We start from the raw sequence: 16,598 nt of genomic DNA, 5'->3' as shown, positions 1-16,598 counted from the left end.
ATTCTGGTGCAGACACTATGGAAGAGGGTTGGAGGTTGGGATGAACCTCTGCCAGCTGACATCTTCTCAGAATGGCACACTTGTTAAGAAGAGCTTCCTGACCTACAGAGAATAACACTGCCCAGGTGTTACACACCAGCATGCAATAACACCACCTCTATTATCGATATGCATGTCTTCTGTGATGCCTCGGAGAAGGCATACGGCTCTGTGTCTTATCTACGGGTGGAAATGGGCGATGACATCCAAGTTGCATTCATCATGGCGAGGTCATGGGTGGCACCCAAGAAGCAACTCTCCATGCCCCGCCTTGAGCTCTCTGCAGCATTGTCGGTAGCTCAGCTAGCCAAGACACTGAACACAGAGCTTACACTTGATATCAGGCAGACGGTAATGTGGTCCGATTCAACTACTTTACTACACTGGATACAGTCTAAGTCATGCAATTACAAAGTGTTCGTTGGCACGCGAATCGCAGAGATCCAAGACCTTACTGGATATGAGAACTGGAAATACGTGGACTCAGATAACAATCCTGCTGACGATATCACTCGCGGTAAGACCCTCATATATCTGTCCCATCCCAGTAGATGGAAGCAAGGTCCAGCATTTCTGCAACAATCTTCAGAACACTGGCCAATCCACCCTTCAATGGCAATTGAAGATTCAGAAGAACTCCGTAAATCCTCATTCTGTGGTAATATCTCAATCAGTCATGCCTCTTTACCGAATGTAGATGATTGCAAATCATGGAACGACCTCATCATGACCACATATCACTCTCTTCATTGGGCGGCAACACCCCCTATGTCAGCGACAGAACGTATAGAGACTGAAACGGCTGTACTCAAACATGCACAAATGGAAAGTTTTCCTGATGAAGTGCATGCTCTTAAAGCCAATAAATCTGTGCATTCAAACAGTCGAATGCGTTCCCTTGCTCCAACTTTGGATTCTCAGCTTGATCTGATTAGAGTGAGTGGTAGATTACGCAAAGCTGCAACGTTATCGGAGGATACACTTCACCCTATCGTGTTTGCACCAGAACACCCCATAACAAAACTGTTAATCCAAGACTTTGATGACCGCCTGATGCACGCAGGTCCTGAAAGGGTTTTGCAGAGTTAAGGCGAACCTATTGGGTTCTCAGAGGCCGCCAGGTGGTCAAAAAGCACCAGAGACAATGCGCTGAGTGTAGGAAATGGCGTGGCAAGCCCACTGTACCCAAAATGGCAGACTTGCCTGCTTCCCGTCTGAGGATTAACCAGCCTCCATTCTGGTCGACAGGAATTGATTGTTTTGCGCCATATCTAATCAAAATTGGCAGACGGCAAGAAAAGAGATGGGGCATAATATTTAAATGTTTCACGGCAAGATGCATACGTAACGAATTGTTATGCAGCATGGATGCAGATTCTTTTTTACTAGCCCTCAGATGCTTCATAGCAAGGAGAGGAAAGCCCTTTGAGATCATCTGCGACAGAGGTACCAACTTCAGGGGTGGAGAGTGCTGAAGCAGCGCACACACTTTGTAATTCGACACCGCTTGTTAACAGCGGGTGCGGTAGCCCGTTGCATTTAATGTAGCTGCATTTAGTGGTTATAGGTTACAAATAAGCTCTGGTTTACCGTTACCAATCTTATCAGTGTATAGTTACAGTTCTTATTGTAAACTAATATATTAGTATAGCTTCTGTCATGTCATGATTATGTATATTTATCATATTTATTCTGTTCTCTCACAGAAACCACACATTTATGTATACCCACACAAACCTGTTTATGCCTTGCAATTGGATGGCCTAATAAACATTATGTGATAAAGTTTGTTTGTGTAAGGTAGGAAGAGGACAAGGGGGTCGGTTTGACTGCTGACGCTTTTCTTTATTAGAACAAAAACTCAGTCTCTTCAAACGGCTATTGCCAGTGTGTATCTCTCTCAGGCACTTCCGGGTTCCGGTTAAACGTTCCGCTTCCGGGTCAACGTGTCTCACCACTCAATGTCCGTGGGTGTGTGTGTGTGTCGCGTCAGCAGTCCCTCTCTCTCTCCTCGATCTCCAGTTCCACCTAGGTTTTATCCCCTCTCCGTGCTCATTACTGGAACGAGAGACAGGTGTTATTAATCTGCTTCCAACCCACTCACTTACCGCTCGTCCCGCGGCTCTCTCTCCCGCCGCAGACCTCGCTGAACCACGCCCCCCTTGCCACATACCCCCACCGCCCGACTCAGGCCGGGGAGCCGTCCGGCCTGCAGCCCCCCCCCCCCCCCCCATTTCTGGAGAGGAAATCGGCCACAGCCATCTGAGCACCCGGCCTGTGGACCACCTTGAATTTAAACGGCTGAAGAGCTAGATACCAACGGGTGATCCGCGCGTTGGTATCCTTCATGCGGTGGAGCCATTGGAGAGGAGCGTGGTCCGAACAGAGGGTGAACTCCCGCCCCAGGAGGTAATAGCGGAGAGTGAGAACGGCCCATCTGATGGCCAAACACTCCTTCTCTATGGTGCTGTACTTAGCTTCCCTCTTGGAGAGCTTACGGCTAATGTACAGCACCGGCCGCTCTCCCCCCTCCACCTCCTGGGCCAGGACTGCGCCCAGCCCCCTGTCCGACGCGTCAGTCTGCAACAAGAAAGGGAGAGAAAAGTCAGGGGAGTGTAAAAGCGGCCCGCCACATAGAGCAGCCTTCACTTGGGTAAAAGCCTGTTGACACGGCTCCGTCCACTGGACCGTATCTGGTAGCCCCTTTCTAGTAAGATCAGTCAAAGGGCTGGTGAGGTCCGAATAATTTGGTATAAACTGTCTATAATATCCCGCCAGCCCCAAAAACTGTCTTACCTCCTTTTTGGTCTTGGGCCTCGGACAGGTTGCAATTGCGGCAGTCTTATCAATTTGGGGACGCACCTGACCATGACCCAAGTGGAAGCCCAGATATCTTACTTCCACCCGCCCAATCGCACACTTCTTTGGGTTGGCCGTGAGCCCCGCTCCCCTCAGCGACCTCAGGACCGCCCTCACATGCTGCATATGCCGCTGCCAATCGTGACTATAAATCACTATGTCATCCAGGTACGCAGCAGCATATGCAGCATGGGGGCGCAAAATCCTATCCATGAGTCGCTGGAAGGTTGCGGGCGCCCCGAACAAGCCGAAAGGAAGCGTGACAAATTGCTGTAATCCAAACGGCGTGGTGAAAGCTGTCTTTTCTTTGGACAATGGAGACAAGGGGATCTGCCAATAGCCCTTTGTTAAGTCCAGTGTCGAATAAAATCGAGCCGTGCCTAACCGATCAAGCAACTCGTCAACCCGCGGCATTGGATACGCGTCGAATTTCGACACAGCGTTCACCTTGCGGTAGTCCACACAGAACCTGACCGAGCCGTCTGTTTTGGGGACCAAAACTATCGGGCTCGCCCAGTCACTGTTGGACTCCTCGATTACTCCCATGTCGAGCATTGCGCCTAATTCTTCCTGAACTACTTTTTTCTTGTGTTCAGGCAAGCGATACGGCCGGCTGCGAACTACCACGCCCGGCTCGGTCTCGATATGGTGCTGAATCAAGTCGGTACGTCCCGGTAGGGGCGAGAACACGTCAGCGAACTCCGCCTGCAATTTTGATAAATCAGTGAGTTGTAACGGTGAGAGGTGATCTCCCCCAGGGGCCAGCGCGACTGATTGCACTTTAATGCTCGCCTCTGGCCCGAGATCATCCTCTCCCCCGGTCACCGTTGCCAACAACACTGATTCCACCTCATTCCATTTTTTTAGCAGGTTGAGGTGGTATATTTGACGTGCCCCGTTCCTATCGGATCGTATCACTTCATAATCGAGCTCTCCTATCTGTCGTGCGACCTCAAACGGCCCCTGCCACTTTGACATTAATTTTGAGCTCGACGTAGGGAGTAGAACGAGCACTTTCTCTCCCGGTGTGAATTTGCGTAGTTTTGTACCCCTGTTATATGACCGGCTCTGGCGGTCCTGGGCTTGCAACAAATTCTCCCTAGATAGCCGCCCCAAGGTGTGGAGTTTTGTTCGCAAGTCCATGACGTACTGAATTTCGTTTTTGGCCAAAGAAGGTCCCTCCTCCCAAGTTTCTCGTAGGACGTCCAGCACCCCCCGTGGCTGTCGTCCGTAGAGAAGCTCGAAGGGGGAAAACCCCGTGGAGGCTTGTGGAACCTCCCGCACGGCAAATAAGAGGGGTTCTAACCACCGATCCCAATTTTTGGCGTCTTCCTGTACGAACTTACGGATCATGGATTTAAGAGTGCGATTAAATCGTTCGACCAAGCCGTCCGTTTGTGGGTGATAGACGCTTGTTCGAATGGATTTAATGCCCAATAATCCGTAGAGTTCGCTCATCGTGCGTGACATAAACGCCGTGCCTTGATCAGTGAGGATTTCTTTCGGAATCCCCACTCGGGAGATCAGACGAAACAGTGCGTCCGCAACACTCTTCGCGGAGATGTTGCGGAGAGCCACTGCCTCCGGATATCGTGTTGCGTAGTCCACGATGACTAACGCAAAACGATGTCCGCGTGCGGATCGCTCTAATGGCCCGATGAGGTCCATCGCAATTCTCTCGAAGGGGACCTGCATTAATGGAAGGGGGCGCAATGGCGCTTTTGGGGCAGCCAGTGGATTCACCAACTGACATTCAGCGCAAGACGCGCACCACCTGCGCACATTGTCATGAATGCCTGGCCAAAAAAATCGGGTCATTAAGCGATTCAGTGTGGCCGCCTGCCCCAGGTGGCCCGCCATCGGGTTCGAGTGAGCCGCCTGGAAAAGCATTTCCCGGCGGCTCTTTGGTACTAATAACTGGGTTGTATCCACTTTTGTCTGAGTGTCTTGGGTCACTCGATACAACCGATCCTTAATTATGGCAAAATAAGGATACGTGACGGGCAATGCGGGTTGGAGAGACTGACCGTCGATAGAGCGGACCTGCTGAAATGCATGTTTTAGGGTCACATCTTGAGACTGCTCCAGAGGGAAGTCATCGCGGTCCGAGAGAATCAGTCTCTCGACCCCGCTCGGTTCCTCTGAAGCTGTTCCCAAGGGTCCCGTATCAGTCTCGCCAACCTGCACTCGCACCGCCCCGTTCCTAGCCTTGTTTTCCCAAGCGGCATCCGCGCATAACGACCCCAATAATGCCGAAAAGGCGGGCCAATTCGTCCCCAGAATTAGCGGATGCCGGAGGTGGGGACTAACCGCCACCTCAACACTATGCTTTTTCCCCCTAAACTGTATCGTGACTGGGACAACCGGATATTCCACACACCGCACCTTAACCATGCGGCTTGTATCCAATGCCCCAGGCTGCATCAGGCTTTGATGGATCGAGGTTTGGTTACATCCTGAATCCACCAAGGCCTGATATGTACCTCCCTTGATACTTACAGGAATTTGGTACTCTCCTGCTTGATCGGGGGTGGTCCGCTGGACGTCCGGGATCCGGATCATTGTCCCGATGTCCATCCTCGGACATCGGTCCACAAAATGATCCGGATCACCGCACCGCCAGCAGGCCAGCCCAGGCTTACCCGCCACCCCTGCGGCGGGGAGTGGGTTGGAAAATGAGCGCGGGGAGGGTGTGAAACCGGAGCCATTGTCGCCACCCGCCCCCAGCGGCCCCGCCCCCCTGGGCGTAGCCCGCGAACTCCCGGACGGTCCTGGGCCCATCCCACCCCGACCTCTGGGGGGAACGCGAGGAGGGCCTGGAGGACGGGACCTGGGGAGAGGGACAGGGCGAGAGGGAGAGACAGAGGGGGGAGAGAGAGAGTGAGAAGTTAGTGAGGGCTCGCCGACCCCCGGGCACGCCACCAGGTGGTCCTCCGCCAGCTGGATGGCCGTCTCCAGCGATGTGGGCCGGTGGCACTGGACCCACTCGGCGGTCTTTCTTGGGAGCCGAGTGATGAATTGCTCCAGCACCACCAGATCGATGATATGGTGCACGTCGCTTCCGCCGGCCAAGAGCCATCTGCGGCACGAGTCCCGGAGCTGTTGGGCCATAGCGAAGGGTCGGCCGGCCTCGCCCCATTCCAGGGAGCGGAACCTCTGGCGGTGTTGCTCCGGTGTCCGACCGACCCGCTGTAGGATGGCCCTTTTTAGATCCTCGTACTTCAGGAGGTTCGCTACCGGCAGATGTTGGGCGGCCGCCTGGGCTTCTCCTGTTAGTAATGTAATGAGGCGCACCGGCCACTGTGCCCGGGGCCAGCCGGAGGCCTCCGCGGTCTTCTGGAAGAGGTCTATGAAGGCCTCCGGATCGTCCTCTGGCCCCATCTTGTGGAGGGGCACGTGGACCGATGCGCTAGCCCGCCCGGCGGCTTCGGCGCGAACCTCCCGATCCATCCAGCTCCGGAACCGCTCGCGGTCCTCTTGCTGGCCGCGGACAATCGCCTCGAAGCGGCGCTCCTGGTCTGCCCGCAGGTCCAGCATTGCCTGATGTTGGTCTTGGTGGAGGACCGCGAGGGAGGTGATGATGTCCGCAAATGGCGAGGCGGAGGGCGTTGTCATGGCGGCGGCACTGTCCTACTTCCTTCCCGGGTTTCGGCACCAGTGTGATAAAGTTCGTTTGTGTAAGGAAGGAAGAGGACAAGGGGGTCGGTTTGACTGCTGACGCTTCTCTTTATTAGAACAAAAACTCAGTCTCTTCACACGGCTATTGCCAGTGTGTATCTCTCTCAGGCACTTCCGGGTTCCGGTTAAACGTTCCGCTTCCGGGTCAACGTGTCTCACCACTCAATGTCCGTGGGTGTGTGTGTGTGTCGCGTCAGCAGTCCCTCTCTCTCTCCTCGATCTCCGGTTCCACCTAGGTTTTATCCCCTCTCCGTGCTCATTACTGGAACGAGAGACAGGTGTTATTAATCTGCTTCCAACCCACTCACTTACCGCTCGTCCCGCGGCTCTCTCTCCCGCCGCAGACCTCGCTGAACCACGCCCCCCTTGCCACACATTACTATTGTCAATGTTCACTCTGGAGTAGCTGCAGTTCTTTCTAACCGAAGAATTAGGCCAGTTGAGTTCCAACCATCCCACAGCACACAAAATATCCCACACTGATGATTTTGGCATACAGCTCATGAAAACCCAAAATTCCTATCTCAAAAAATTAGCATATCATGAAAAGGTTCTCTAAACGAGCTATTAACCTTACAATCTGAATTAACTAATTAACTCTAAACACCTGCAAAAGATACCTGAGGCTTTTAAAAACTCCCAACCTGGTTCATTACTCAAAACCGCAATCAGGGGTAAGACCGCCGATCTGACTGCTGTCCAGAAGGCCATCATTGACACCCTCAAGCGAGAGGGGAAGACACAGAAAGACATTTCTGAACGAATAGGCTGTTCCCAGAGTGCTGTATCAAGGCACCTCAGTGGGAAGTCTGTGGGAAGGAAAAAGTGTGGCAAAAAACGCTGCACAACGAGAAGAGGTGAGCGTACCCTGAGGAAGATTGTGGAGAAGGAGCAATTCAGACCCTGGGGGACCTGCGGAAGCAGTGGACTGAGTCTGGAGTAGAAACATCCAGAGCCACCGTGCACAGGCGTGAGCAGGAAATGGGCTACAGGTGCCGCATTCCCCAGGGCAAGACACTTTGGGCTACAGAGAAGCACTGTTTCATCATCACCATCTTCCTCTTGCTCCTCATCATCACCATCTTCCTCCTCCTCCTCCTCCTCCTCCTCCTCCTCCTCCTCCTCCTCCTCCTCCTCCTCATTATCCTCCTCCTCCAAATTGTGCTATTTTCATGATTTATCAATTTTTTTATGTGGTTCAGATACAATAATATTTTGAGTTTCTATTTATTAAACAAATTTCCTTCATTGTGTCAACTCAAATTTTTAATTTCAATAAACTCAATTTTAAGGCAACCAGGTTACTTACTTTTTTAAAGTTAAACCAACAAAAAACAACCAAATTTTTTTAGAGTGTAGTTATTATTGGGAGATGTTTTTTTGTCTGATTTGACCTGCAGTGTATCTGGTATTTATGTAAAATTCTTCAGTGATTTGTCTAATGAAAGTGATCCAACAAAGGATGTAATTAATGAGGTTATTCATCTTTTATGGAAAAACCCCGTTGGACCGGTCTGTATTTGGGCAGGAAACCCCCACATGCATTAATTACAGAAATCTACTACACCAGAACTTTTTTCCTTTCAAATATTTTCTGCTTGACTGATTAAAGAGACTAAGCTTCCATTAGTTATGCATTAACGGATTTGTTGCAGTATTAATTTATGTTAGTTAATAAGAACATTCTGCTCAGTTCATGTCTGCTCAGGTTAACAGTAAATTAGTTCTCTCATCTCCATGTCCCAAAAATAAAACATGTAAATATAAACATAGCAATAGGACACCCAAACCAAATAGAGCCTTCATTCTGAGGTTTAAAAACAGCCTGGCCTACCTCAAATCAAAAGTAAAAGAAAAATAACCTACATAGAAGGGGTTCTCATGACCTAGCACAACGTCTCCTAGAAAGTTCTCTAAAGGTGACAAACATCCTGAACCGTTACAGAACATTAGGGACATTCCTGAAATGCAGCGTTACAAGGAAGACATTTGGGACACTAGCAGAACGTTCCCACACACTCAGAAAAAAAGGTACAGTGGAGGAACAATTTTGTGTTGTGAAAATGTTTAACTGGTCCTTATGGTACAGTTACACCATTGGTTTCCTCTACTTAGAGGTACAAAAAAGGGTACCCAGTGATGGCCACAATTTTGTACTGTTTTTTTTTTTTTTTTTTTTTAGAGAGTGGATGGTTCTCTGTCAGTCATATAATAATTTTCCTGATATGATGTAAGGAAGACGTTCCATTTTGGTTATATGGTAACACATGAACCAAAAGAGGACATTCGGGACATTTCCAAAATGTTTCCATACGGATCCCTGTTAGTCAGTTAGTCAGGGGAGTAACCTAGAATGTTATTTTTCTGGTCCTTCCATTGTGTTTACTGAATGTTTTCAGAACATGTTTGTGTGAATGTCTTATAAATAACTAAACCCAATCTTATTAATCATTGAACTTAGATCAGCATGATAACAACTACCTAAAATGACAGAAAGCATCTTTACAAAGTGACATCACCAGGCAGCAGAAAAGAGTGATGCAGCGATGGCATCAGAACCTGACAGTCTAATTCACTTCTGGTTCCTTCAAGATTTTTCTATGGGTTTTTCCAATTTATAAATAAAGCCTGTGGTACACAAAGATGATACTCTGATATTTTGTTGCATAACCGGGGGCAGCTATCAAATCTTAAATTACACCAATCAGAAACGTGAGAAGAGGGGATCTCACAAAAATGTGTATAAATAGTACAAGTGTGCAATGTATACCAAAACTCATTCATATTCAAGCCATGAAGTGTGTGAAAAACATATGCAGTGTTGCATATGCATGCAAAAATAAGTTTTGGCTGATACTGTACATTCCACAACATTGCACACTCGTACTATTATTCGCATTTACATGTGATCGGGTTGTGAGACAGAACCATGAAACTCATTCCCCTGTGATTTATAGGAATCCCTCTCTGCCTGCCAAAGGACAAGCGGAGTCATACTTGGTAAAGGTTTTCTGCAAAGACTCATTTGAGGCATTAATGTAGCCTAATGTTTTTAATTTACAGTATGTTCCTCATACTGTCTTAACCATTAATGTCAGGCCAGGAATACATAAACATAAAATACAAGCTAAAAGATTTACATTTACTATATTAATTTAGCAGGTGCTTTGACAATAGGGTCTCTCTCACTTTAATTGTGAAAGTGAAAGTGAAAGTGAAAGTAAAAGTGTGAGGGGTATTCTGGTCTTCCTTTCAGAGACCATAAAAACAAGAAATACTGAGGTGGGAGAGTGTGTGACATGACACCGTGTCTGTTCAACATTACAGCAGAAGCCAGAGAGGAGTTTCCCCAGCTTTTGGATTAAGTGGATGTGGCTGTAACTCCTCCAGTATTTAAAATGATCAGCTCAGGTTTGATTGTGACTCTGATCAGAGACTACAGCAGAAGCCAGAGGAGTTTAACCGGCTGTCTGACGCTCTTATACCGTATTAAAGCTCCTCTTTCTGGACTATATGTAAATGATCAGCTCAGGTTTGATTGTGACTCTGATCAGAGACGACAGCAGAAGCCAGAGGAGTTTAACCGGCTGTCTGACGCTCTTATACCGTATTAAAGCTCCTCTTTCTGGTCTGTCTGATCTCTCAGAGCTGTGCTGGATGTTTCCTCTTTTCTGCTCATCACAAGGTAATTACAACTTTATTTTTAATTTTGTTCTGTAAGAGATTTTTATTAATTGTTTAAATCAAGGCATGTATGTCTATATTATATTGAAACTGAAATATAAACCCTAAACTAAGCCAACATTCCTTTAAACAGATATTACCAAAGGCAAACATTATGAGACTTTAACACCACAGACGAAGAGAAAGAGGAGAATGAAGAACAAAAAGTTTCAATCTAATGAACCAAAGATGGAAAAAAGAATAGTCAGAAAAAGCAGCATTAATAGCGGCACACCAAACTGTGAGTATTAATAATGATACACACACACACACACACACACACACACACACACACACACACACACACACACACACACACACACACACACACACACACACACACACACACACACACACACAAAAGTTGGGACACTGTACAAATTTTAAATAAAAAAGGAATGCACTAATTCACAATAAAATATAGGATACCACATCAAATGTTGGAAGTGAGACATTTTGAAATGTCTTTCCAAATAGTGGCTCATTGTGGGTTTCATGAGATTTACACATTTAAAAAAAGTTGGGACAGGTAGCAACAAAAGGCAAGAAAAGTTAAATGTATAAGGAACAGCGGAAAATAGTGTTTCTCAGAGAACAATTGCAAAGAGTTTGAAGTTATCATCATCTACCGTGCATAATATAATCTAAAGATTCAGAGAATCTGGAACAATCTCTGTCCGTAAGGGTCAGAAAACATTACTGGATGACCGTGATCTTCAGCCCTTGGACGGCACTGCATCACATACAGGAATGATACTGTGATGGGAATAATGGGCTCAGGAATACTTCCAGAAAACATTGTCGGTGAACACAATCCACTGTGTCATTCGCAGTTGCCGGCTTAAACTCTATAAAACAAAAAAGAAGCCATATCTAAACATGATCCAGAAGCGCAGGCGTTTTCTCTGGGCCAAGGCTCATTTAAAATGGACTGTGGCAAAGTAGAAAACTGCTCTGTGGTCAGATGAATCAAAATTTGAAGTTCTTTTTGGAAAACTGGGACGTCATCCGGACTAAAGAGGACAAGGACAACCCAAGTTGATATCAGCGCTCAGTTCAGAAGCTGCATCTCTGATGGTCTGGGGTTCATGAGTGTGTGTGGCATGGGCAGCTTACACCAAAGCACCATACATGCTGAAAGGTGTATCCAAGTTCTAGAACAACATATGCTCTCATCCAGACGTCGAGATGTGTTTCCAGGGCTCACTTGAAAAAGAGACTACTGTCTCAATGTGACTACCCTGGTAAAACAAAGGAGAAATAAGTCTCTTTCAGGGAAGATCTTGCATTTTCCAACATGACAATGCCAGAAGACACACTGCATCAATTACAACATCATGGCTGTGTAGAAGACGGATCCGGCACTGAAATGGCCAGCCTGCAGTCCAGATCTTTCACCATTAGAAAACATTTGGCGCATCATAAAGAGGAAGGTGCGACAAAGAAGACCTAAGACTGTTGAGCAATTAAAAGCCTGTATTAGACAAGAATGGGACAGCATTCTTATTCCTACACTTGAGTAACTTGTCTCCTCAGTCCCCAGACGTTAGCAGACTGATATAAAAAGAGGGGATGCCACACAGTGGGAAACATGGCCTTGTCCCAACTTTTTTGTTTATGCCATGAAATTTAAAATCAACTTATTTTTTCCCTTAAAATTATATATTTTCTCAGTTTAAATATTTGATATGTCATCTATGTTGAACTTTGAATAACATATTGAAATTGGAAAGTTCCACATCATTGCATTTTGTTTTTATTCACAATTTGTACAGTGTCCCATGCTGTTTTGGAATCAAGTTTGTACAGTGCATCCAGAAAGTATTCACAGCGCTTCACTTTTTCCACATTTTGTTACGTTACAGCTTTATTCCAAAATGTATCTATTTTTATATATTTATTTCTACTGAATTCTACAAATAATACCCCCATAATGACAACGTGCAAATTTATTAAAAATGAAAATAAACAAACGCCAAAAAACACCTGTACATAAGTATTCACAGCCTTTGCCATGACACTCAGGCTCAGGTGCTCCTGTTTCCAATGATCCTCCTTGAGATGTTCCTACAGCTTGACTGGAGTCCACCTGTGGTCAATTCAGGGGATTTTACATGATTTGGATAGGCACACACCTGTCTATATAAGGTCTCACAGTTAACAGTGCATATCAGAGCACAAACCCGGCCATGAAGTCCAAGGAATTGTCGGTAGACCTCCGAGACAGGACTGTATGGAGGCACAGAAGGGTATAGAAACAGTTCTGCAGCATTGAAGATCCCAATGAGCAGTGGCCTCCATCATTCATACATGGAAGAAGTTTGGAACCATCAGGACTCTTTCTAGAGCTGCTGTCCGGCCAAACTGAGTGATCGGGTGAGAAGGGCCTTAGGCAGGGTGGTGAACAAGAACCTGATGGTCAGTCTGACAGAGCTCTAGCATTTCTCTGTGGAGAGAGGAGAACATTCCAGACAGTGGCGGCTACTGGTCTGTCAGAGAGGGGAAGCTCATTTTCGGCCAATTGTCTTATTTATTTAAAAGTAAATTCTGCCCTACTTTCCTTTTCCAGAAAATGGTCTTACCCTGTGAATGAATGAACGATCTAAAAAAAATATTACTAAAATACTTTACTTACTCTGTAAAATTGAAACAAGGAATGTGGTGTATAATTGTGAGAAATGTATGATGAAAATCAAGCAATTTCGCCAAGCAAATATCAAAGAAATAGGTTGCAGCAGTTTTTATTTCGACTGAACTTGAGAAATCCGCGATGGGACTGAGCGCGAATAGCTTCAGTGATTCCTTATAGTACAGAATCGCTGTCAGTCAAAAGGAGATGCAGACCCTCCAATCATCACGCAGAAGCTCAGCGTCCGGGCCAGCCCACTCCCCATTTACCCCCAGAGACGCTGAGCGTCCGTGGGCGGGACATAATCGCAGCGTTTATCCAATGACCGTCTAGTTTCGAAGCGCTGAAAAAAAACATTCAAAGCAGCCCCATTGAAGTCAATGGACGCTGGGCTTCAATAGGGAAAATGCACGGAAATGCACTGTGATGCTGCGGGAATGTATGAGAAGGAAATCAGCCGACCTGCTATATGTAACTAATTCTGAACGAACTTGTCTTTGAGATGAACGTTTTCTAACGCATTTTTAGTCAATACAATGTTAATATAATAGACAATATTTGACCATTAATTTTGTGACATTATAAGGGAAGCCGAGCTTCCCTTGCAGTCTTAAAGAAATCACCACTGCTTCCAGAAGAACAGCCATCTCTGCAGCTCTCCACCAATCAACCCTGTATGAGAGAGTGGACAGACAGCACATGACAGCCCATCTGCAGTTTCTCAAAAGGCACCTGAAGGAATCTCAGACCATTAGAAACAAAATTCTTTCACCTGATGAAACAAAGATTGAAGTCTTTGGCCTAAGCTTCATGTCTGGAGGAAACCAGGCACCGCTCATCACCAGGCCAATCCCATCCCCACAAGTGAAGCATGGTGGTGGCAGAGTCATGTTGTGGGGGTGTTTTTCAGCGGCAGGAACTGGGAGACTAGTCAGGATAGAGGGAAAGATGAATCCTTGATGAAAACCTGCTCCAGAGCGCTCTGGACCTCAGACTAGGGCAAAGGTTCATCTTAAAAACAGGACAATGACCCTAAGCATACAGCAGAGATAACAGGAGTGGCTAGAGGTCAACTCTGTGATTGTCCTTGAGTGGCCCAGCCAGAGCCCTGACTTGAACTGATTGTACATCTCTGCAGAGATCTGAAAATGGCTGTGCACAGACGCTCCCCATCCAATCTGATGGAGTTTGAGAGGTCCTGCAAAGAAGAATGGGAGAAACTGCCCCCAAAATAGGTGTGCCAAGCTTGAGGATCAAACTGACAAAGACCTGAGGCTGTGACCGATGCCAAAGATGCTACAATATAGTATTGAGCAAAGGCTGTGAATACTTATGGACGTTGTGTTTGCGTTTTTTTACTTTATCCATTTTGAAATAAGGCTCTAACATAAAATGTAGAAAAAGTGAGCCACTGTGAATACTTTCCGAATGCACTGTTAAAACACTCACATTTAGTAGATTCAGATTAACCCATGACATGCTGTTTGATCCCCACATGAATGCTATAATGTGATGTTCATGTTCTTCATTTACAGTTTCTGAAGCTTCACAGATTCACTCTGATGCTCTGTCACAGAAGAGGTGAGACACAAATCACAGAGAATGAAGAGAGCTCAAACTGATGCTGGAATATGAAGTATTAATCTGTGTGTTATATTTCTGTTCTTCTCCTTTAGAAAGCAGCTGTGCTATTCATCCAACCGGCTAAATATTCTCCATCATGTTCCTCTTTCAACAAATATCAAGTTTATGGTCAAGAAAGGCACTGCAACCTCCAAATCATATGCTTGTCCACCAATCAAGAGCAGAAAAATACTAGGCTGTTTGTCCATTGGATATAACAATTGTCATACACCTGTAGAAAACCAATTAATATCCCCGTTTAAACCTGAGTCACGCCCACCCTCTGAATATTTTAATGAAAAGATTACATACTGGATTTATGAATGAGATACAACTCTACTACGCATTGATCTGATGGCGCTGAAACGAACGATCCTTCAGGGGCTGCCAAGCGTAAAGCTAAGCAGGCACGCAATGAAAGTGCAGCTCGTCATTCAGGTATCATCTATTTTGGAGTGATTGTAATGTATTGTAAAAAAAGAAAAAGAAAAAAGAAAAGAAAGAAACTGAGCCTGACGATCAGCGTCGTTTTACATTTGACGGTTGTTCTGAGTTCAAAAGAGCGCGATCACCGTTGATGGACATCGTTCTGACACTTTGAATCTGAGCCTACAATGCAGAATTTTGTTCGAAAATAGATACGTTACGAACCGTCCGAAAGAATCTGTTCGCTGAAATGAATCGTAATTCCAGTCACTTTTAAACTGAGGCGAATTCATGATGAACTGTTGATCTGAATCTTACAAAGGAGTCCGTTCTCCTCGATGGAATCGACTACAACTTGTGGAATCAAATCTTGATTCCTTACGCCTCTAAATCAAGGAATCGATTCCTTTCCTTTGGAATCGATTTCCATCCCCAGTCAGGCGCTGACTATCAAAATACTAAGTTAAAGAAAAAGTAAAGAAGTTTGTCAGTCAAAGAGCAAGCACACTATACTAGAGCAATGTTTATTATGTTTCAAAACAGCTACCTCGACTGTCTGTATATCTTCTTAAACGCAGGTGTTTAGCCTACATTTACTGCTCGATCATAATACACATAGGCCTAGCCTACTGATTTTTTTAATACTGTTGCCATATTTGCACAACGCAGTCGCTGACGAACGTACGCTGCGTTTAAATACTCCTCTATGAACGGCACTTTGAAATATTTAGTTTTATACAATCGTGTGATATGGAAACATTACAGGTTCTGTGTTGAATCAGCTGAAAACAGCCACGAGCATGTGTTCATGACGAGGTAAAGTGGAAATCGGCAACACACACAAACACTTCACTTTAGCAGAACCACAACTTACTCTGCAGCTACTAACAGCGAAGATATATGGTGTTTTGGAAGAAACATTTATTAAAAATGTTGCTATATTAGCTACCTAAATTAATATTGCAGAATATAAATCACTTTTATAGAGGCTGTTTTCGTATTTTCTACAGGTGTTTACATTTTTTTTTAACTTACAAATATAATAGTTTATTATATGTGTTTTATATAGGTTAGTTTTGGAAACCATATAGCCATATACTGAGGAGCAAGGTTTGTAGAGTCTGTTTTTTACTCTGTGACTACCATGATCTTACATTAAATGAAACTGGCCTACAGTTAAACTACAGTCTATAAAACAGCTTTAAGTCTAGATCCCATGAATTAAGGACAAAGCTTTTTTCCTCTTTAAAAGTTGTATTAACTTTTTTTAATAGATTTAATGAAATGTAATAGCCTCATGAAAGATAGATATCAGTGTCTTACTTAAATGATGAGTTAACTCTTGAAAAATATGATTGTTCAACCCAGAAATATGATCATTTACCCTAATGTCATTCCAAACCTAAATGAATTTATTTCTGTGTAGCATAAAATAAAATTATTTGAGTCTGTTTTTTTTGTTCAATATTCAAATGGTAGCCTAACCAAAATGGCTTGGTTGCCAACATTCTTCAAAACATCTTTTGTGTGTCACAGAAGTCAGACAGGTTTGACACGCGAGTGAGTAAATGATGAGCATTTAAAAGAAGTAAATTTACTGCATCCTAGCTCAAAATCATCA

At 45.4% G+C, this 16,598-nt stretch overlaps 1 protein-coding gene across 1 annotated transcript; it reads left to right on the top strand.

Moving 5' to 3' along the window:
* Nucleotides 1-10,036: 10,036 nt before the first annotated feature.
* LOC137046790 (uncharacterized) lies at nucleotides 10,037-16,372 on the top strand. Its single transcript, XM_067424191.1, has 4 exons — nucleotides 10,037-10,261; nucleotides 10,394-10,540; nucleotides 14,464-14,509; nucleotides 14,605-16,372. Exons 1-4 carry the CDS (start codon nucleotides 10,096-10,098, stop codon nucleotides 14,876-14,878), a joined length of 633 nt encoding a protein of 210 aa, XP_067280292.1. The 5' UTR covers nucleotides 10,037-10,095; the 3' UTR covers nucleotides 14,879-16,372.
* The last annotated feature ends 226 nt before the right edge of the window (nucleotides 16,373-16,598 follow it).

Source organism: Pseudorasbora parva, chromosome 18 (assembly GCF_024679245.1).
Source record: "Pseudorasbora parva isolate DD20220531a chromosome 18, ASM2467924v1, whole genome shotgun sequence".
Taxonomy (NCBI): domain Eukaryota; kingdom Metazoa; phylum Chordata; class Actinopteri; order Cypriniformes; family Gobionidae; genus Pseudorasbora; species Pseudorasbora parva.
This window is presented reverse-complemented; position numbering and strand designations above follow the sequence as displayed.